The 22,996-nt window shown below is 46.9% G+C and overlaps 1 protein-coding gene and 1 long non-coding RNA gene across 2 annotated transcripts in view; one reads left to right on the forward strand and one right to left on the reverse strand.

The window, feature by feature from the left end:
- The window catches only part of LOC135909820 (uncharacterized), a 29,101-nt gene continuing 6,105 nt past the window's right edge, over window positions 1-22,996 (forward strand). Inside the window, exon 1 of the long non-coding RNA XR_010566815.1 lies at window positions 1-144. This is a non-coding gene — a long non-coding RNA (uncharacterized lncRNA). The remainder of the gene's footprint in view (window positions 145-22,996) is intronic.
- LOC135909819 (zinc finger protein 287-like) overlaps window positions 16,588-22,996 on the reverse strand; it is a 56,066-nt gene continuing 49,657 nt past the window's right edge. Inside the window, exons 3-4 of the mRNA XM_065441871.1 lie at window positions 18,836-20,487; window positions 16,588-17,434 (exon numbers count right to left, since the gene is read on the reverse strand). Of these exons, the coding sequence (XP_065297943.1) occupies window positions 17,099-17,434; window positions 18,836-19,423 (924 nt within the window). The 5' untranslated portion in view covers window positions 19,424-20,487 and the 3' untranslated portion in view covers window positions 16,588-17,098. The remainder of the gene's footprint in view (window positions 17,435-18,835; window positions 20,488-22,996) is intronic.

Below are 22,996 nucleotides of genomic sequence, written 5' to 3' on the forward strand. Positions count from 1 at the left end.
CGAGCGAGGCCGGCTGCGCATGTCAAGTTCGTCTGTTCGGCGACCCGTCTCTTTTGAATGTAGCCCGTTTGATGGGCTCCCGCCATTTCTTGCATTCTTTCTGCATTTCGACACAGCACCTGTGCACTATTCTGGAACGGCAAGGTGAGAAATTTTGTCTGACAGTTTGCCATGGATTTCAAGCAAATTAAGGGCACAAAACCGAGACTTAAAATTAAATTATGGGGTTTTACGTGCCAAAATTTTTCATTATGAGGCACGCCTCACTGGAGGGTTCCGGACATTTTGACCACCTGGGTTGCTTTAACGTGCACCTAAATCTACACCTAAAATACATGGGTGTTTTCGCCCCCATGGAAATGTGGCCGCCGTGGCCGGGATTCAGTCCCGCGACCTCGTGCTCGGAAGCCCAGCACCACAGCCACTGAGCAAAATGGTGGGTCGCCAAACCGAGACTAGTGATGCCATTAGAAGAAAAAAACAGCTCGGTGGTTCTGTCGCCGTTAATTTGAATTGATGACCCGTACTGGGAGATGTTTGCGACACTTTCTATGAGCCCCTACATTAATGTAACTTATTTCGGTAGTTTTTGGGCCCGCTTGTCGATCCCGGCTTTGTGATGCAGTTAGCGAAAAGCAGCTCGGCTGTGTGCCGCAGTTTCGCGTGCACTGAACCTTAGTGCGACAAGTTCGTGACGCTTGCACTGACCATCATCATTGTTGTTTTCGCAACTTTTTGGGACACTTCTGAGGAACGTGCGCCGCACCTGGCATTGAGGCGCAGTTAGCTAAAAGCAGCTCGGCTATGCACCTCAGTTTCGCGTGTACTGAATCTTACTGGGAAAAGTTCGTGACGCTTGCCCTGACCCTCAACATTAGAGATTTTCGCTACTTTTTGGGACACTTCTGATGAACGTGTGCCGCACCTGGCATCGTGCCGCAGTCAGCGAAAAGCAGCTCGGCTGTGTGCCACAGTTTCGCGTGTACTTAATCTTGCTGGGACAAGTTCGTGACGCTTGCCCTCACGCTCATCATTATTTTTTTCGCTACCTTTTGGGACACTTCTAAATAACGTGTGCCGCACCTGGCATTGTTCCGCAGTTAGCTAAAAACAGCTCGGCTGTGTGCCGCCGTGTCGCGTGTACTGAACCTTACTGGGACAAGTTCGTGGCGCTTGCCCTGACCCTCAACATTATTGTTTTCGCAACATTTTGGGACACTTCTGAGAAATGTGTGCCACACCTGGCATTGTGCCCCACTTCGGGAAAAGCAGCTCGGCTTTCTGCCGCCGTTTCGCGAACCTTACTGGGACAAGTTCGTGGCGCTTGCCCTGACCCTCAACATTATTGTTTTCGCAACATTTTGGGACACTTCTGAGAAATGTGTGCCACACCTGGCATTGTGCCCCACTTCGGGAAAAGCAGCTCGGCTTTCTGCCGCCGTTTCGCGAACCTTACTGGGACAAGTTCGTGGCGCTTGCCCTGACCCTCAACATTATTGTTTTCGCAACATTTTGGGACACTTCTGAGAAATGTGTGCCACACCTGGCATTGTGCCCCACTTCGGGAAAAGCAGCTCGGCTTTCTGCCGCCGTTTCGCGAACCTTACTGGGACAAGTTCGTGGCGCTTGCCCTGACCCTCAACATTATTGTTTTTCGCTACTTTTTGGGACACTTCGGAGGAACGTGTGCCGCACCTAGTATTGTGCCGCAGTTAGCGAAAAGCAGATCGGCTGTGTGCCGCAGTTTCGCGTGTACTGAACCTTACTGGGACAAGTTCGTGGCGCTTGCCCTGATCCTCAACAATGTTTTTCGCTACTTTTTGGGACACTTCGGAAGAACGTGTGCCACACCTAGTATTGTGCCGCAGTTAGCGAAAAGCAGATCGGCTGTGTGTCGCAGTTTCGCGTGTACTGAACCTTACTGGGACAAGTTCGTGGCGCTTGCCCTGATCCTCAACAATGTTTTTCGCTACTTTTTGGGACATTTCGGAAGAACGTGTGCCGCACCTAGTATTGTGCCGCAGTTAGCGAAAAGCAGATCGGCTGTGTGCCGCAGTTTCGCGTGTACTGAACCTTACTGGGACAAGTTCGTGGCGCTTGCCCTGATCCTCAACATTGTTTTTCGCTACTTTTTGGGACACTTCTGAGGAACGTGTGCCACACCTGGCATAATTGTGCCCCACTTAGGGAAAAGCAGCTCGGCTGTCTGCCGCAGTTTCACTTGTACTGAACCTTACTGGGACAAGTTCGGGACGCTTGCCCTGACCCCCAACATCATTGTTTTTCGCTACTTTTTGGGACACTTCTGAGGAACGTGTGCGCACCTGGTATTGCGCCCCAGTTAGGGAAAAACAGCTCGGCTGCGTGCCGCAGTTTCGCGTGTACTGAACGAACCTTACTGGGACAAGTTCGTGACGCATTCTCTTACCCCAAAAGTTATTCAAAGTAATTTCATAACTTGTGGGGATACGTTTGAGGCATGCTCGCCACGCCTGCGGTTGTGAATGAGTTAGTAAGAAGCAAGCCGGCCGTGGTGACATGAGCTTGCTACGCTTTTGATGGCCTTGCAACAATCTGTACCGTCTTTTGTACTCACGCTTGTCGAAAACGCGACGAGCCATTGCCAAGAGTGATAACACGGGACTGTGTCACTTGCGCCTGCAGGACACGTAAAAGATAACGTCCAGGAGCTCAAAAACAAACAATTTGACAATTCTGTCTACTGAGCGACTGAAAACAGGCTTTGCATCCTCGAATTTGTTTTGAGGGCGACTAGAAGACATTCTCCGAGTGTGGAACATGGTCTGACTGAGAGCCTGTGTCGTGGCCACGTTTATGTATGTAGCGTACAATCACGTAGACTAAGGTCAAATTGTGTTGCAAACGTGCAGTCACCCGTGTATTTGCACTCTTAAATTGCAAGAATTTATGCCAAGAAGGGAGGGATCATTGACATTCAATGTTTTCTTCATATTTTATGGCATTGTTTGGGAGTAGTCTGCTTGCTACGAAATGTATGTAAAAGTGAATTTCTCTGTTGTGCCACCCTTCCTCAACGCAATATTCCTGTTAGGTCACTATACCAAAATTATACATGGTGTACTTTACTTTTCTCACCTGGCGGCGTTCGGTGGAGCTTCGTGCGGCAACGACTGCTGCTGACCTGGTTCCAGAACATTGAATGAATGCATAATAAGCCCAGAATGAGCGTTTCTATAGAGCAAAAGAAACGTTTAATCATTTCAGATGACGTATTGCGTTTACATTATGAAATTGCCCGTGGCACAGATTCGGTGGACGCTTGTAAATATGGTTCGCAATCACATTTCGTGAATAATAAAATGATTCCGCGCGAAGGCCGTGCGTGGTTCAGCAGTAGAAGGAAAAAAATAAATGGCGCGCCAATCAGCGGAGTCCGCGCGGCGTGTACCAGCTGGAGTTAAAAACGCACGCGCCAGAAACAGAATCTGTAATGTGGTAATCGCATCCGGCGGGCGCGCTACAGTCAATTCGGCCGCTGGGTTCTATGGAAGTGTCCACTCTTCTTTAATTTCTTTCTCCGTGGTGAAGCTGTTGATGCGGACCCTGCATGGACTCTGTGCTGCCATTGTGGGACTTCGCTAAAAAGGGGCCACGTGGCCTAGCGGGAAAGGAAAAGCACTGAGCTGGTGGAAAGGCTTGGAGTGGTCCCTATCCCCCTGTGAGAATGCTGTCTTATACTCGACTCCAACACGGTTGTCACACTGTGCTTTTTCGGTGACTGAGCCAGATGGGCATTGAATTTCTCGACAATTGATTCCACCCTGCTCCACCCTTTGGCCCATTCTTCGAAACGTCACTCAGGACCGCCATGTCGGAGGATGTGATACAAACATCGCATCATCGTTGGATTGAAGCACCGGACCTGCGTGGCTTGACCTTTGGCGAGCCCTTCTGCGCATGGAGCACTACCACAGCGTCACCTGGTCGTTTACACTGCGCTATAAAGCCGAGGACGGACGCTATGCAAGGTCGATCCAAATAGGTCGCGAAGCTTCGGGCGAAAAGCGGTTCAGTACAGATTGTCACCGACATCAGCATGGGGGGTTATGGGAGGAGCGATTGAAGCGCGACTATGTTTGGAGTGAACAAACATTGGGAAAGAAAAACGCGTTTTTTAATTCAAACGAGACACACTTAGATTCATTCAACGAAAATAAAATTCCTAGTCAATTTTATATATTCGTGATGAGTTAAGAAAATACGTTTAGTTTTTATATTATTAATAAATGCATTTCTTTTCGGCGCCCATCACTACAGGGGGCGTTGACGCCACTATCACTCGCAGTGCAATGCACGTCTTGAAATCGACAGAAAGGCGCATTCGTATCACCTGTTGAAATACGCCCCCCTCACAATTTGTGCTTTCTTGCTTGTCGAAGTTTGTCTGAATTTGGTGACGCGGGTAGCTTCACTGCTTCTTAATCTATTCAGTCAAAAGTAGTGAGTTACGACCGCCAGATAATTGTGTAGCTGTTTTCGTGAGACTTCGCTGGCCGACGGGCTTGGCATCCGACCAAAGGATCAGCAGTCTACACCTTAAGCTTTCGTCGGCCTCCAAAGAATGTATGTTCCATATGTTCTGTGCAGGGATGCGATTTCGACAACCGTACGGCTGGCCTTCTCCTGCATCGCTTTCCACGCTGAAAGTTCGAAACGCCCATCAAGCCGAATGGCGGGGCATTTGAATATATAGCTCCAAAGGAAGAACAAAAAAACAAATTTCGCGCCTTTGAAAACAAAATGACGTCACTTCTGCTTTTAACGGACATGGCGTCACGTTATTTTTTCTTCCGCCGGAAGTATTCCCACCACATACAGATGGCGCTAAGCCCCATGAACCGGCGATGGACCGCCATGTTTTGAACGTATGGGCTCCTATGGAAGCTTCGCTACCAGGTACATTTACCTTGCGCTATGCTCTTCAGTGGGTCTTGCAGCGGCACGATGAGCACATGGTGCAAGCTTGTCTGCACTGTCTTTCAGATTGCCGCCTGCACCAAATGCAGATGTCTTCAGGAATGTGCTACCTCTGCGCATGATCCCTTTGGCCCATCCTTCGAAACGTTACTCAGGACCGCCATATCGGAGGATGTGATACAAACATCGCATCATCGTTGGATTGAAGCACCGGACCTGCGTGGCTTGACCTTTGGCGAGCCCTTCTGCGCATGGAGCACTACCACAGCGTCACCTGGTCGTTTACACTGCGCTATAAAGCCGAGGACGGACGCTATGCTTTTCAGTGGGTCTTGCAGCGGCACGATGAGCACATGGTTCAAGCTTGTCTGCACTGTCTTTCAGGTATGCCCGAAGTACAATTTTCCTTGTTATAGAAGCGATGATCGATGTGTAGTGCTGCTGCCTGGCCCACTGATGATTTTTTCTGTCCGTAGAATGTTGTTGATGTTATCTGGTGACGTCGAGACCAATCCTGGTCCCGATAAGTTACAGGAAACGCTATTGCAATTGCTCGCAGGGCAGGAAAAAATTTGTTCCGAAATATCTTCTTGGACAGCCAAGTTTTTTTCCATTGAAGAAAGGCTAAACAGGCTTGAGACGTCAGTACTGCCAGTCGCGGAAGTGATTCCGCAAGTTCAGGAACTTGAAAAATCTGTCGCTCATCTTAAAAACGTGGTATTGAAGCTGGAAAGTCGGTCTGACGATCTTGAAAACAGGTCCCGCAGAAATAACCTTGTTGTCTATGGATTACCTGAACCCCATTCTGAGCCCTCCGGGCAACTACTTGATGCATTCACAAACTTGATATCTGATAAACTTGGTGCTCAGTGTGCAGACATTGAACGTTGGCCCAGGCTTGGGGTGCGTAGAAGTGATAAACCACGCCCTGCTATTTTCAAATTTTTGGACTGCAGGTCAAAGATTGCAATAATAAAGAATGCCCGAAAGCTTAAAGGTACAGATATATATATATAAATGAGAACTTCTCTGAACGGGTTCGAAAGATACGCAAAGCTCTTTGGAGGCTTTCTGTAAATCAAAGGAAAAATGCATCTACCGTTTGTCTGCAATATGATTCCTTGCTGATAGACAATGTACGCTATGTGCTGAATGAATCAGGTGATTCAATGATTAAAACCAAAAAGCAAACCTCTGCAGTACATGAAACTTGACTGCATTCCGATGCTAATTTCTCCCTGGTAAACGTTAATGCCCGCAGTCTTCTTAACAAAATTCAAGACTTTCACCACCTCGTGGCATTTTATCATCCTTCTGTGATTTGCGTGACTGAAACGTGGCTTGGTGAACACATCTTAGATACTGAAATTTTACCACAAGGTTACAGCGTCCTCAGGAAAGATAGAAGTGACCGGCGCGGTGGCGGTGCGGCACTCTTCGTAAACCAAGACATTGAGTTTACAGCATTGCCTGACGTTCCTAACTGCGAATCAGTATGGTGCAAAATAAGGCTTTGTGGATTCACTTTGGCTGTAGGAGCTGTTTATCGACCCCCTGACACAGATCTCAGTGTCTTTTCCGATCTTACCGATTATATAACCAAACATAAACTTAACTGTTGTAAAATGTTACTTGCTGGTGATTTCAACACCCCTGGCATAGATTGGCCAACGCTATCTGCTGGTGCCTGTCACAAAGCCATTTGTGATTACTTGATTAACATGTCTATTTCTTTCGATCTGACGCAAATTGTGAATTCCGCAACCCGAGAAAGCTCAATTTTAGATCTTGTTTTCATAAATGAGCAACTTAGACAAAATGGTTACGATAGTACTATCGTTGAAGGCCTCTCGGACCATAAGGGGGTCATTGTTTATTTGAATTTAGCAACTATGCCTAAGCGCCCCCTCACATCAGACGGTATTGAACTTTGAACGTGCTGGTGACAACTCCGTAACTGAGTTGCTCGCATGCTCTTTTGATGAATTTTCGAGTTGCGTAAACCATTCCTCTGTTAACGTGTTAATGAAGCGTTTTTACTCAATTGTCAATCAATGTATAACTGATTACATTCCAACCAAGTGTATAAAGCGCAATCCCAAACACCCTTGGTACACACGTGAAATTATACACCTAATTCGTCGCATCAGGCGTCTGCGCAAACAACCCTATGCAAACAATCCAATGAAAGCTTCAGTATTGACCACACTTAAAAACAACTTAAAATCTGCTATGTCAAATGCGAAAAGTTTCTATTTTAATAGCACCTTGTCATATTTCATTAAAAACAAGCCATCAAAGTTCTGGCAAACCATCAGTCCACCAAGTGAGAGCTCTCCTTCATTCATAATTGCTAATCAACCATGCTCAGATAATCTTAGCATTACTGTAGCTTTCAATAATTACTTTAAATCAGTGTTCACCTGTGATGATGGACGCACCCCCACGTTTCGCACTACTCTTTCGTCATCACCTTTTCCTAGTATGGCAATCACTTCAGCTGGTGTACAGAATCTTATACTCAAGACCGATACTATGAAAAGTACTGGGCCAGATAATATACCTGATATGTTTTTACGGCGATATTCTGAATGGAGCTCTCGGTACTTATCCCTAATTTTTTCGAAATCTGTAGAATCATCCACTGTTCCAATACTCTGGAAATGTGCTAAAGTTGTTCCAATTCACAAAGACGGTAATAAGCAGGAAATATCTAACTACAGACCTATTTCTTTATTATCAACATCTTGTAAACTATTGGAACACATTATTCATAAATATATCATTGAGTACTTATCTGAACATCATCTTCTTTCGCATGCTCAACATGGCTTCCGTTCCGCATTCTCCTCGGTAACACAACTTCTAGAATTCTCCCATGATAATGCATCCACAATTAACCTTAGAGGACACCTTGATGCCATTTTTATTGATTACAGTAAAGCTTTCGACACAGTGTGCCATAAAAAGCTTCTCATTAAACTCAAGGCAATAATTCATGATTATAAATTACTAGGTTGGATACAGGACTACCTAAGTACAAGAACCCAGTTTGTTGCATTTAACAATGTTCACTCATCTCGTGTCAATGTTACATCCGGTGTACCAAAGGGGTCTGTCTTGGGTCCTTTGCTGTTTGTAGTCTATGTAAATGATGTCGTTGAAGTAACCGCGGGCACTTCTGTCAAAATAAGACTATATCCTGATGACTGCGTCCTTTATTCTTTTATAAGTAGTAATCATGATCAGTTAGAGCTGAATGAAGTCTTCACCCGTTTTTGCGAATGGAGCAGAACATGGCAAATGTCACTTAATTTTAAGAAAACCGTATCAATGACTTTTTCGAATAAAAAACAACCATTACAATTTACATATTTTAATGAAGCGCACAAGCTTGCAAGCGTCCACACGTTTAAATACCTTGGTGTTACTTTCTCCCCTGATCTAAAATGGCATGCTCACATTAACTGTGTAACCAACAAGGCGTTGAGAAAACTGGGTTTTCTTAAAAGAACCTTACGAGATGCAACTAAAGAATGTAAATTAACGGCATACAGATAGAACACTAATAAGGCCTATACTTGAATACGTGTCGGTAGTGTGGTCGCCACATCATTCCAAAGACATAGACATGCTTGAGTCTATTCAGAAAAAGGCCATAAAGTTTATATATAATCGTTATGACCGCCATTTCTCACCAACCTCACATGCGAGCAAGCTACTACTAAAGCCACTGACCCATAGACGTACTTGTGACCGTGTTGTTCTGCTACATAAAATTGCTCATGGGAAAACTTATGTCAATGCACCTATTGTTTTCACTAACCCTTCTTCTCGGCCCACCAGAAGAAGTCATCATCTTAACATTGTTCCTTTGAATGCAACGATTGATTGTTTTAGGTTTTCCTTTTTTACGCATACAATTGTGATTTGGAATGGCCTTGAGGGGTCCTTGCCCGAGTTACCAAGTGATGTATTTGCCAACCTATTACCTAATCATGTTCATTATTCAACTAGCTATTCCTGATATTGTTTTTTTCTATTGTTTGTTTTCTTTTTGCCACTCAAATGTATTCTTCAACTGATTGACATATGTATGCACTCACTCCTGCAATATCTTACTACGCAAGATGGCAGTATATGTAAATAAATCAATAAATAAATAAATAAATAAAGAAACAAATTATGCTGGCTGTTTGCGGCCAACCAACAATGCTCAGCGATAAAGCGCGATACTATTACCGTGTGGCCTCCAGTACTTCTTGCGCCAGCAAGAAGTTCAGGCAGCCACGTCAATCGTCAAACCAATCTAACCAATTGTCCAAACGATTGCAGCGCCCCCATCTTCAGTGGTGGACCTTGCGCCCAATAAACGCAGCTTCGGATTATTACCAGGCAGCGGCAACACTCTTTGCCTCCCTTGGAACACTTCGTCCCATGCCGATACGCGACGGTAGCACCGCTTCCCCCACTGGCGGTTGCTGCATATCCAGCTCGAAATAATTCACAAAGAAAAAAAGTCCTCCATGACGTCACTATGAGGTCAGAGGGTAGGGGGACCGGTCACGCCCTCGAAGCCCTCGTTTTCCGCTTCGCGTGTAAAGGCCGATCCACACGACGGACCAAATCGCTCTTTTCTACCTCAGTCCGTGCATCACGTGATAGGACGTCACCTGTTCGTTCGTACCGCCATTGGCCCGCGCAAGACCGCGGCACTCGCGGCCCAACGAATCGCCGAGGCTTTTCCCGCTTCAGTTTTGGCGGCGGACCAAACGCAAACCGCAGCGATTTTGGTGTAGTCAACGAATGTTGTCCGGCAACAGAGTGTTTTAAGCCAAATCCAATCTAGTTTTTGGACGAGCAAAAGCCAGTCGTTTCGTGTCCGCCGTTCCACCTGCACGTGCGTGCAGCAGATATATTTTTAAACACCGTTTCCACTTCGAGTGACGAGGAGGCTTTTTTTATTTTGTATCCCTCGTTGAGCAGTTCCCGGCTTTGCGGGACTCGAACCGGAATGTGTTGAGAGTAGCTGGTTGGTCTGCTCTGCCGTCTGCTATGGCGGTCCGCCGTGTGGATGTGCTCTGCGCCGAACCAGACCGCGGCGGGCCGTGACGTCGCGTCACATGACCGATCGGTCCGCGGACTTGGTACGTCGTGTGAATCGGCCTTAAGCAGCCTGTGTTCGTGTTCTCTTGCAGATCCGCTGGCTGCGATGGCCATATCGCAGAGCAGGACCCGCTGAAGAGTGTCGTGTTTACTAAGCGCTTTCTTTTTCTACCGCGCTTACCTTGGAAGCTTCTATTCATTTCTTTTAAGCACTGGGACAGCGCTCGTACACACCAGTGCCAAGCGATTATAATGAAACATATTTTATAGCAAACCGTCGTTAAATACCACTATTCGCAGGTAATATATTACATTTCATCATTTCGTGAAAATAGTCGCTTTGAAATTCCTAACTTGTGGTAATGTTCAGGGCAGCATTACAACTAGTCCAGAGATAAAGTGGGGGCTAGTATAATGAAAGTAACTTCCTCGCATCATCAATCGTTAATTTTGTTCGCGTGTTGTGAAGTGGATGAACTAAAGTTGCTCATTTCTGTGTCAGCCAAAACTTCACACAACTAAAAGTTGAACGCTTTTGTTTTTGTTCACACATACCACACTGAAGAAAGGACTGACCTTTCAGCAGTACGAAAGTGTCAATCTCCAGAATCAATTTTGATTCACACCTGAAAGTTGTACATAATTTGTGAACATAGATTCCAGAAGATTCAAACCAATGCGAAAATTAACCATGCCGTGCTGGCTACACGGTACTTGACTATCACGTAAAATATGACGGCAACACATTTTGTGGCTTACAATACACGTATTTAATTGACAGTATGAGAAGTAAGGACCCACAGAATTGTAAAATGGCTACATGCATCTGCATGAATAGGAAGTAGTCTATAATTTATCTCATTATTAGAAGTACATGCGGAATGAGGGGACATATTCCTATAGCGCTTACAAGGGCATACAATCTGCCTGTCGTCATACTTTGCGTCACATTGATATACGCATAAATCCACGGCGCGTATTAGGACACTGTTTTGACACAACAGCAACGCAAGGAACCAACAATTCAATAAAAAAAAACTTAACATGCTTCATCGCAAGGGGGATTACCAGTTCACACTTAACTAGCATGAAAAACTCTATATTTGTATTACTGGTATTATTAAATACATTTCTGGGGCAAAACAAATAACATTGCGCCTCATCTATAATACAGGCGCTCAAAAACTTGCAAACACCCGAGCTGTGCCTAAAGCAAGGTAACGGAGCGTGCGGTACCATCTGTGCTCCAATATTAAGATAAAATAGAGAGCTTCGACCTTCTTCAGTACGACATCTACGTAATGGTGCATCAACACACAACAAGAAATTACGAGCGTGCATCCTTTTGCCGTCATTACTCTTGAAATTTAATAAAATATCACGGCTTTCTTTTTCTTTACTTTAGCCTTGGCCGTATGAGTCGACAAAGTAAAGAGTACACAAAATGTGTAGCTCAACAAGCACGCACTCAAGCCCTTCAGTACAAGTATTTCGCCGACAGCATACAAATGGGTTGTCGTCATGACTAATGGTTCGAGCGACAATACTCACTGTTCCTATGTCAGTCCACTGAGGCTTGCACAGAACTGGTTTACTCATGCAATGTGAATACCTGCTCAGAAAACACTGAAATAGTTGCGCTTACCAGCTGTCATTAGGACACCTGAAAAACTTCGCAGAACTGGAATTCCCGTTGTCAGAACAGCACACAGCCGCGCAGCACATGTGATGCCCGATTTAGCTATCCTCGTCGAATGCTTGATTGACCCGGTTTCCTGCGTCTTCCGTTCGTTTAACGCCTGATCGAGCCTCTCTGTCTTATCTTTCCCATTTCATACTTGGGACAACCGAAGCAGATGACCAAGTGTGATCCGAATTTAGATATCGCTGAGCGTGTGGCAAGGGTGAGCGGAAGTAAGCCCGACGGACACACGAAGACAAGTACTTCCCGCGCTTCGCCCGATTTAAAATTCACAAAAAGAGAAAGAAAAATAAGTTAGGATATCCGGTAACCGCTTGGAGCGCGCATGTTCCTTGAAACCGAAACTACCATTCGCCTTCCGGGGGTTGTTAGCGGTTCCGAGGGTTCCATCCAAGCTAGAACTATGGGAAGACAACGAATAGTGCGTACTCCTGAGGAAGAATCTGCCTAACGCGCGCGTTAGCGAAAGCTGGCTCGTGAACGAGCCCGTCGTCGTTAACCCTGCCTCACGCGCTCAAAAAAAGAAAGGGAAAACACTGGGAGAACCGCAAAAAAAAAGCACTCCTAAGGCATACTCACTACGCGAAGCACGCAAATGCGAAAATGAGGTGAAAGAATGGTTAAACGACAGAATTACAATATACACTGCTCGCGAACTTTGACTTGCATGGTGTAACACTCTGAAACCGTCGCAGCTTCGCTGTTCGACCGTATTGACGGACTGGAAGGTGCGGTGATTTCTTTCTTCTGGCGAAAGTGCAGAGTCAGCGCTCTCTCTTCAGTGGACATGAACTGTAGGCCAGCTTGCTGCAGGCCGTCCAAGCTTGCGTGCTATGCGGCTTCGACGTGAAATAAGACGTGTTCATTGCATGCAGGGTGCAGGAAAAATTTTTTTCGTTCTGATTTTAGTTTCGTTCCACTTAAAAAAATCCCGTTCAGGTTCTGCTACGGAACGATAGAAAAATGATCAGTAACGGTTCACAACGGTTTTTGTTTGCATACAAAAATTTTCGAAGCAAAGTAACAACAAACAATCGCCGCCCAAGCACTCCATACCAGTTACCAGTTAACCAGCGAAGCTTATACATGCGGTCCCGATGTTTATCACTAGGTTAATCCCAATGGTTCTTGAAATGACGGCTTGGTATGCTGCCGGATCCTCGGTACGCTGTTGCTGTTTACGCTCGGCTGCACGAGCCTGTTCTTGTGCCCTGGCTGCAGCATAGGCATGGCGTAGACGAGTTCGTTCACGGTTCTGTTCGCTGTGTTGGTGATCGAAAGCTGCCGCTGCCTGCTCTTGAGGAGTACAGTACCTATTACGCGTGGCTTACCCATTTCGGAGCCGGACTGGAACTGCTGTGCGCGCGCTGGATGGCGACGGGGAGCAACGACGTCAATACTGGCGCAGGCAATTGCGCGCCTCTCTCCTTTTAATTTTTCGCGCACGCGCATCGTGTTGCGCCGGAGTTTTCGCCATATAGACCACAGATGGACGGACGAATCGGCTAGCCATATACATCTTAGCTGTAATGCATAGCATTAAAATTTCTCAATAAATGAATTATGAGTTCTGATATCATTCTTATTGCCTTGACTCAAGGCAGAAATCATGATCTCAGAAGCAGCACGTCATCGAGTATACTCGCCGAAATGCGAGACCGCTGTTCCGAGAAAACCGACTTAAACGAACATAAACGAACGACGAAACCTCGGTAACAATGTGCTGTACCCATAGAAAACACAACGATAATAGACGACCGCACGCCAAGTTTCATCCTAGACGCCAGCGCTCGTTTCTCCCCTGGCGGAGCGATTTCATCTCCAACGGGTGTAGGCTTCCGTCGCCGCTTGCCTTCGCGGTCGCGCCCGCGTTCAGTTCGCGCTGCGCGCGAAACGTCTCTTGTTTGCAACGGCGCCTCTTCGGATGACCGGAAATTATTGTGTTGTTAACTATCACGACAGCAATGTAAACATGATATGGTTGATGCCACCAGTAAAATTCTGCCGATTCACAAGAAAATGGTACGAAAGAAGCAGACGACAGACATGGATTACTGCGGTGCGCCGAGCGAAGTAAACAACTGGCAAACGAAGCGAGCTCGTTCATTGATCACTCCTGAGTGTATGACGGTTTCTATATGTAACCCACATGAATTTAATAATTACTCGGTACATAATCCTTTTATTCATATAAAAACTTTAAGTTCAACGAGCGCTTGTCCTGTCTTCTTTCTCGTGTTTTGTTTGTGCGTGCGCTGCCCAAGAATTGAAACCACGTCTGTTGTATGCGCTAGCAGTGGCCGAAGTTCACGCGTGCCGAGAAATTGAATATGTGCATGATGCATTGAACATGACCGGAGTTCATTCCTGCTTCACCACTGCGTGCACCGATCGATCGGGTTACTGGACGATACACACCCGCGTCTTGGTCGCGCGGGCATTGCTGGAGCAGGAATGACTAATAATACTGTCGACTTCCGTCTCTTGAGTACTGTTAAAAAATGGCCAAGCTGTCTACATTGCTGCCTCTATTCCATATTGTAGGAGACGTACTAGTTAAAGTTGTGTGCGCATGTCGTACTTGTGCTATGCAGCGATATATCTTGTTTATTTCCGCACAGTGTCGATAGAAGTCCGTTGTCGCCATCAGATACAACACGGATTTGTAGCAAACATAATGTGAGAAACTGCAAAAATGACTTTAGCTCGTAGGTGCCGTATGTATGTGACGCATCGTATGTGCTGACGATTTTTCCGGCGGCGCATACGATGTCGTTTCCAATTACCTGCTCAGCGTCACTTACATGGTTAAGCAGACGCTGCCCTTTCGCCGCATTGCAGCCATAAAAATAATCGTCAAGCGTACCGACCTTAATTCTTAAAGACAAATATAGCGTGTGCAGTTTGTTTCACACTAAGGGGAAAACTCAGAACCTATTGCGTCGCGATGCGGTGCGCAATGGAGTCGTGCAGCGGCAGCAGCTCGAGCAGGCGCACACGCTTGAGGGGCGATGTCGTGATCTGCGTCGTCTGCTACGGCGGCGCGCGCTGGCCGCATTTTCGGGAAGCGTGGTACTGTCAGGGGCAGTGCACCGATTTCATCGGTACTGCGAGAACTGAGCTGATATTCTTTACTAAACGTTGTGCGTCGCCAAACTCTGATCCTTCATTGGCGATAATGGAGTTCCACAAACTTCTTTTGACAGCATGGTTCATTTGTTCTTTCGAAAGGCCGGAGTACTGAGCGTGTGCACGTATATTTCTTCACTGTGTGTGCTACCGTAATGAGCAGCGACAAAATGCACCAAGATGTGCGCGCAACGTGCTCAGTCTTTGTTTGGCTCGAAAGGAAAACGGCACTCAACAATGGGAGTCGAACACGATGAAACAAACGGATACGATTAAATGAAAGTTTTAGGTTCAGACAATGAGCTGGAAGTGATTTTTCTCGACAATCATTCGCTACAGCAGACAGACCCTGCCCGCCGGTGGGGAATTGGACACGTCACGCTCGGAACTTCAGTTAGTATCTCGTCATGTCCCCAGTGGCAGCGATGACAGCGCTCATCCTGGAAGGCAGTGAAGTGTAGAATGACTTGATCAGGGATGTGTTCATTCGCAGCTCGTCTCAGTCGCTGACGATGGTGGATCGAAGCCTATCCTCGGGCGACTGATAGAGGGGATGTTGCGCCAGCGATACTTTCAACGAGCCCCAGACATTTTAAATGATGTTGGCGCCCGGGGATTGAGGCGGCCGCTCCAAGAGAGTGACTGCGCGCTCTTCTAGCAGTTCTTGCACAGCACGAGCAGTGTGGATCGGCGTCCTATCACGTTAGAATATATAGTCGCCTTCCAGAAACGGGCCGTCAAGAATGTATGGAATCAGTACGTCGTCTATGACTGCCCTGCAGCGGTGAACTTACATTCGAGGCGTATCAGTGGGCGTCGCGCAACGCTTAGCAAAGAATTCCGGCTCATTTCACGCAGTAACGGTGTGATCGGCGCCCTGCACCTGACAGTAGAACGTTTCCCGACAATGCGGCCAGCGCGCGCCGCCGTAGCAGACGACGCCGTTCACGATCCCGCCCCTCGAGCACCTGCGCGAGCTGCTGCCGCCGCCTGACTCAAGCGCTCGCCTCATCGCGATGCAATGCGCTTCGAGTTTTCCCCTAAATGTGAAACAGACTGTACACCGCCTTTCGAAGGAAATGTCCACGCGCATACACGTAGGCACACACCGCGCGTGGCACGAAACGTGCCCAAACACGCGCAGTGCAGGAGGAAATCAAGGCGGCGCGAACGAGAGATGGGAGAGGGGTACCACCCGCTAATAGAATTTTGCTCCGCATGCGGCGCTCTCAACACCGGCGCTGCAGCACCGCTCTCGGTGCCGTTCTTGTCTATAGCCCCGAGTTTTGCTACAATAGCGATCTGCTAGAGCACCGACCAACAGACTTAGATTAGTGGAGCGCTCGACCGGCTATCGCCGGCACTACTCCCGTCTGAGATGCGCGTTAATGCTGACGTTGCCTGAAGTCGTTTCTTTCGCATTGCCGACTTTCCCGATGAACCGAAAACCGATAAAAAATATTTAGGGGTCACTCCGAAACAAAATAATAAACAATGTTTCAGTTACGTTATCATTGCGGTCAAAAATATCGTTTTTTGTGTTTTGTTTTTGTTTTCATTCCGTTCCGACTCACTGTTTGCATGTTCTACTCAGCGGCAAAAGCGCGCCGAACGCCGCCGGTCACGCTGGCTGCGCCATCAGCTACATTGTATATACAGTGGAAACTGGATTTAACAAAGTGATGAAACGCTCGAAATATTTCGTTGAGTCAGGAAGTCCGTAAAATCGAGAAATGAATTTTCCGGTCCTTGAAAATCTAAAATTGCTACGTAGCGACACGCAATCCCTGGCATTGTGTTTGCCTCTAATCCAGCCATCTGGCGCATAAACCATAAAATAACGAAAGCAACCACCACCGCCTCTACAGTGGCGGTATTGAATCGACTGTTCCGTGCATGGGCGCGGCATCCAGCCTCATCAGAATAACTGAATACTATGCTTGTTGACAAAATAAATTGCAATTGCTTCGCGCAGAGCAAGCACAGAAGGCTTAGTGGCACATGGTATGACGACGTAACCAGCCAGAACGGAGCTCGATGAAATGGTCCTCAGTGCAGTCTAGCGTACTCGATGGCAGAGAATGTGTGTCTAGTGCCGCATTGCGCTCGCTCTCGAGATCGCTTCGAGCTTACAGCTGGCCTCTAGCTGCATTCTGGTGCGCAAACTGGGCCCACGATACTGTAGGCTAGGGTGCACCTCTTCTAGGGCACACTCTTTGATGTACAAGTGTCCGCGGGCAGCCGTGAGCTGTGCATGCGTGTCATGTGGTAGCGGAGGCTATCCCTTCTCTTATACTGGCGTCCGCAGTGTCCACACTGGAACTCTTTCTCACCCGAATGGTGCCTCACGTGGCGGCGCATGTTGGACAAGTACAGGAAAGTCTGCGGGCACAGGTGGCACTCGTACAACTTGCCACCGCAGTGGCTCTTCAGGTGGTCGCGCAGGCTGCCCCTCTGGGCGAAGTCACGTGGACACAGGTGGCACTTGAAGCGACGATGAGGGCGCTCCTCCGGGACAGCTTCCACTTTTTCCTTGACCTGCGACACCGAGTATTGGTTTTTGACCCGCCGTGGTTGTTCAGTGGCTATGGTGTTAGGCTGCTGAGCACAAGGTCGCGGGATCGAATCCCGGCCACGGTGGCCGTATTTCGATGGGGGCGACATGCGAAAACACCCGTGTACTTAGATTTAGGTGCGTGTTAAAGGACCCCAGGTGGTCGAAATTTCCGGAGTCCTCCACTACGGCGTGCCTCATAATCAGAAAGTGGTTTTGGCACGTAAAACCCCATAATTTTAGTATTGGTTTTTGACGCTGTTTCTTTCGACAGTTTATTTGACCCGTGCCCTTCGCAGAAATCAACATATTCTATGTAATAACGATTGGGTCGACGGAGAAGATGATGGCTCCACCATGTCGCGAACCGTGCCTCTGGAGTGACCAATGTCTTTATTCTAACAGCTATGAAGTACCCCAGCCTACAAGCGTTTGCTTCGACAAAGCGTGCTGGGATATAACTGAAATGTGTCTCTTGTTTTCCGTTCTACCTTAGGCGTCATACGCAATGCAATATGTTGAAAATGATTACTAGCGTCTCCCTTGTATATAAAGGTATGTAAACAATGACGGATGTAATGTGTAGTCGCTCAGTGACAGTCTACGCAGACAGTCAAATGACGGCAGATGACGGACTTTATTACAAAAAGTATAACAGATGACCTACAATAAGTAAGCGTTTACGTGCCACGAGAACAACGTTAGCTCGCCGTATGTCGAGACGTAATGACGACGATGGTAGTTCCGATAAAAGCATTTACTGCAAGGTCATGAGAATCGCGTCAGCGCCTCAATTAAACTGACCGTAAAGACAGCATAAAAAAGGCGCGATCGTTGGATGGAATCCTGGAAGCGGCTTTGGTATTCGTTTCTACCGATTCCTTATGCTAATACGACTACGGTAAACGCAATAGGGACCCCTGGTGGTGGCGTATTAGATATGGCGTCTCACTGATGAGCATGAGGTCGGGGATGCAGTTCCCGGCCACAACGACCGTATTTCACTGGTGGCGAAATGCTAAAATGCTCGTTCACTAAATTGAGGCATACATATTAAAAACCCAGATGTGCGAAATTACTTCTGAATTACCCACTGTGTATTCGGACGTTAAACATCATAATGTAATCTAAGGCAATGATGTTATCTGCTACATAGAGTAATGAAAATCAGCTATGGTGCCCTTCATAGCTATTTCTTTAAAGAAAAAATATGCGGCGATGCTAGCAGCCACTGCACCTTGGACTACTTTTCCAGTCCCTCATAATTGCTGGTCGTCTACGAATTCGGAGTGGTTGATCCTATTTCACACGCATTTGTTTCGCTTTCTACCCTTTCTAGGGCGCGTTTGAATGAGCAATACCAAATGTTCGTATTTTTACGATACCTGTGGTGGCGTATCTGTGTCTCTTTCGTTCTTCGATTCTCTCTGAAGGTGGCCGAAAAATGTGTCTTGCTCCTTCACAGCTTTTCCACCCTTTGCAGCAGCGATTGGACAGGCTGTGGCTGAAAATGTCAGCCCTTCACCTTGGGACAAAATACATTGGGAATGTTTTGCAACTGCTGCGCCCTCCGCGGACACAAGACAGGTAGCAGCGGTCTCGGCATCAGTGCACTCGCGGAAGTGATCACGTTGGCTATTCAGCATAAATGTATTCGGATTCAACGTTTCGACTGCGTCGTGCGTGTTCGAACAATGACTTTTCGGCTCCACCAGGCTTTCGATGGCATGAATCCGGCAGTGTCCATTCAGCGAGTTCTGGTGCGGAAGGTGGTGCGAGAAGAACGTGCAGGGAAGAGGCTTGACGGCGCTGTGCGTCGCGACGTGACTGCCGAATGTGGACTTCTGGTTGAACTCCTTGCCGCAGTGAGGGCACAAAAACCACTCTTGGGGCTGTTTCCTCTTCTGGGATGACACTGGCTGAATTGGCGGACGTGCGTTGCGCGATACTGCACGCTCCTGTTTTACGTGCATCCCGCTTACACGTTCGCAACGGCTGGATGCACTGCTTGAAGCATAGAGGCGTCCGTCGCTCTCGAACTGTGCGTCGCTGCCGCGTATTCCAGTGGGACGATGGATAATGGGGTCGTCGGGTGATTTCTGAAAGCTGGAATAGAGCTGGGTCGCTGCCACACAGCCGAAAGTACCCTGCTGGTGATCATACTTCTAGTACCCTGCTGTTGGTCATACGCTTCTAGTGCTATTCCGCCACCCCCAGTGCACTTGTGGTTGCTGGTATTTTTTCCTCCGTGTGCACCTTCACTGAGCCCAGTATTAAAAGAAATGTCTGTCTCACGACTCTCCTCCTGAATGTCGTCAAGCAAACGGGCAATCAAATCTTCATCACTTTCACTGCTGTAGTAGGGAATGGTATCGCTGAGGCACTTTCTATGCAATGCTATTTCGCGACAGTTCAGCAGTGGGCAACTTCCGCTGCTTTTACCGCTGTAATAGCAAGCGTCGTTTCTTTCGGTGAATGGGCTATCAGCGCAGTGAGCAAATTGCTCTGACAACAGAACAGCCTCGTCACAATCTTGGCGTCCTGGTGGGCGCCTTTCCTCTGGATGGTCGGCGATTACATGCTCGAGTAAAACAGATTGAAAATTGGGGGCTTCAGCCGTGGCATATTTCGTGCATGTCCCTTCACTTGAGGCTTTCTGGTGCTGATGATTTTCATCTGAGTCCGAAGAAGATACATTAGCTTCATGTATGTGCGCGTTATCGCGTTGAAGCCAAACTGCCCTTGAAAACGAACATACGCAAAGCGGGCAGTGAAACCACGTTTTCGTTGCTTTTCCGGACATGTGCTCTAGAATGCTGGGCATTGAAGGAAAGCTTTCTGGGCACAGGTTACACATGTGTAGCTCATCTTCTTTCTGACTTCGAAGATGGGCCATTGGTCTGTTTGGCTTTCTAAAAGTCTTTAGAACAAATACTCGTACATCATGTCGTGGAATCACTGTGCTTGCGAGTTGCGGCCACTGTCGTAGCACATCGCGATCCACAGAAACTAGCGCTGTCTCAGGGTGATCTTGGTTCTGAAACAAAACATGTTACGACATTTACTGCAAATGGCGGTTAGGTTACCGTCGTTATACATTACAACCTTAAATTTACTTTAAATTGTGTTAGCTCGATGCCTAGCGTCATTTAACGCCAAAAGACATCGCGCATACAATTCGGATAATTAGAGATTTCCCACTGAGCGCCTAATGGGGCTTGCATAAACACTTAAAGAGCCGCGAAACCACGAAATCATCCACAGTAACTTTGCTCTCCTTCATACTAGCAGGGTTGGGGTGATAATTACACTAGTGCTGTTCTCATAGACTTACTCCTGCGCATGCATCGTGGCGACCTGCTTCCTAATTATCAATGAAAAGAACAGTGACTTAATATCTTGCCTCTGTAGTATACTGTGGTGACAGAATGAAAAACATAACACATGTAAATCACATTTTCACACGTTAGGACCCTGTGTCTGCTCATGAATGAAAGGATGCGCAGACAAAAAGTTGCACTAGCTTCCCCAGCGTTACCTGCTGAACAGAAATCCAACATCTGCTGCAGCTTAAATTGTATGCGCTGGCAGAGCGAAAGACGCCTCTTTAGGTGTTCATTGTGATTAGCATGGTCTCTATCACATCTGCGCCTATGCACTCACCGCAAGCTTGCTTAAATATTGGGCTTCACTTCCACCACCACCATCATGCTCATTGTCATAACCATGACCATTTTTATCATACGCGAATTCAAGCGTTTCGCGCCCCGCAGCATTTGCCCGGTTATCTCAAATTATCTGTAATGAATTAATGAAACCCGCCTAGTGCCTGCAAATTCCTAATCACATCACACTCATATTCACTTTTTTCTATTTGCGGTGACAGTGGGATTCGGGAGACCCTGAATGTTGATAGGCAGTCATTAATAAACAAGTTAATTACTCAAAGTGAAAATGTCCGGGTGCCTGAATTGACAGAACTTTTATTCGTAGTCTATGGAGAGCGTTATTGTTTAAATTAAATAGTTATCAAAGCAAAAATAGTTTTTCTACATTTATTCACAAATAATTTACATCTCTTTTCTTCATTTCCTTATGTTGTAAACACAAATGTTCAGAATTTCCCACGATGTTGTGGCAAATGTGATTGTAAATGCAATTTTAGCTCAAGGTGCCCGAATTAAATGCCGACAAGAATTGAAGAAAAAATAAGAGGTCATTACGCGAATGGTGCGTAATGTAATTTGATAAGCGTTAACTCTCATCATGAATATTTTTTTCAACATGCAACTATGTGAATCGCTAGCTCTTAATGAACGCGCCCAATGTAACAGGCCTCATGATCAAATTTCCGTAGGATGTCGAGAAATTGTTTGTAGTAGCACGTAAAATGACCGATTTATTATTTGGGTCTTTTAAGGCGAATCATGATTCTCCAGGTGCAGCCCCTTCAATGCGGACAGGCGAGCGGGGTGGACGGGCTGTCTCGCCGCTTACAAGGGCCAATCCCCCTAATAGCGCAGCCTGTCTCGCCGTTTTTGTGGGCCCAGTGATAGTGAAGCCTAACATTGCCTGTCACAAGGGAGACTGGATACTTGTCGTAGGGACTAGTGCGTGTGTGCATTGAGTATATGCACTGGGGTCACAGGGTATGTGGCCATGGGGTTACTGGCCATGTGCCACTGAGTATGCGTGCACGTTGGTATGCGCACCTAGGTATGTACCACTTGGTTTTAGTTTGCTCTCAATCCTGTGTCTTCGCATTACAACCATTATGTCCTTACTATAAGTGTAAGAACTGCAGCCTGTAATCTCTACGTAGCCGTCTGCTACACAAGAGCCTACACTACTAATAAAACCGTTCTCTACAAATTTTGAACATGTCGCATTAATCATCATCAGCCTATTTTTATGTCACTTGGCAGGTCGAAAGCCTCTCCCTGCGATCTCCCATTACCCCCGCCCAGCACCAACGGATTCCAATTTGCACCGATAAATCTCCGAATTTGATCACCCTAAATAAATTTTCCCCTTCTCGATTGCAATTGCCATCCCTTGGCACCACTTCTGTAACTCTAATGGCCCACCGGTTACCTGCCCTACGCTTTATATGGCCTGTTGAGCTACATTTTTTTATCTTAATGTCAATTAAAATATCGGCTATCGATGTTCGCCCTCTGATGCAGACCGCTAGCTTCCTGTCTCTTAAGTTACGCCTCACATTTTTCGTTCCACCGGCCTATGCGTGGTCCTCGACTTGTTCTTGAGCTTATTTGTTAACCTCCCAGTTTCTGCAACTTGTGTTAACACCGGTAGACTGCAATGACTGCACACTTTTGTTTTCAACGATAGTAAGGATTTGATAATGCCTGCATTGTGCCTTCCAACCCATCTAATTCTTCTGTAAATTTCGTTCTCATGATCACTGACCGCTGTGAGTAATTGTCGTAGATAAAAGCACTCCTGCACCGACTCTAGAAACTGACTGCCGATCGTCTATACTACCCTTGCCAAGCTATTGAGCATAATCTTTGTTTACTGCATAT

The sequence above is a fragment of the Dermacentor albipictus genome, unplaced genomic scaffold, assembly GCF_038994185.2.
Source record: "Dermacentor albipictus isolate Rhodes 1998 colony unplaced genomic scaffold, USDA_Dalb.pri_finalv2 scaffold_30, whole genome shotgun sequence".
Classification (NCBI taxonomy): domain Eukaryota; kingdom Metazoa; phylum Arthropoda; class Arachnida; order Ixodida; family Ixodidae; genus Dermacentor; species Dermacentor albipictus.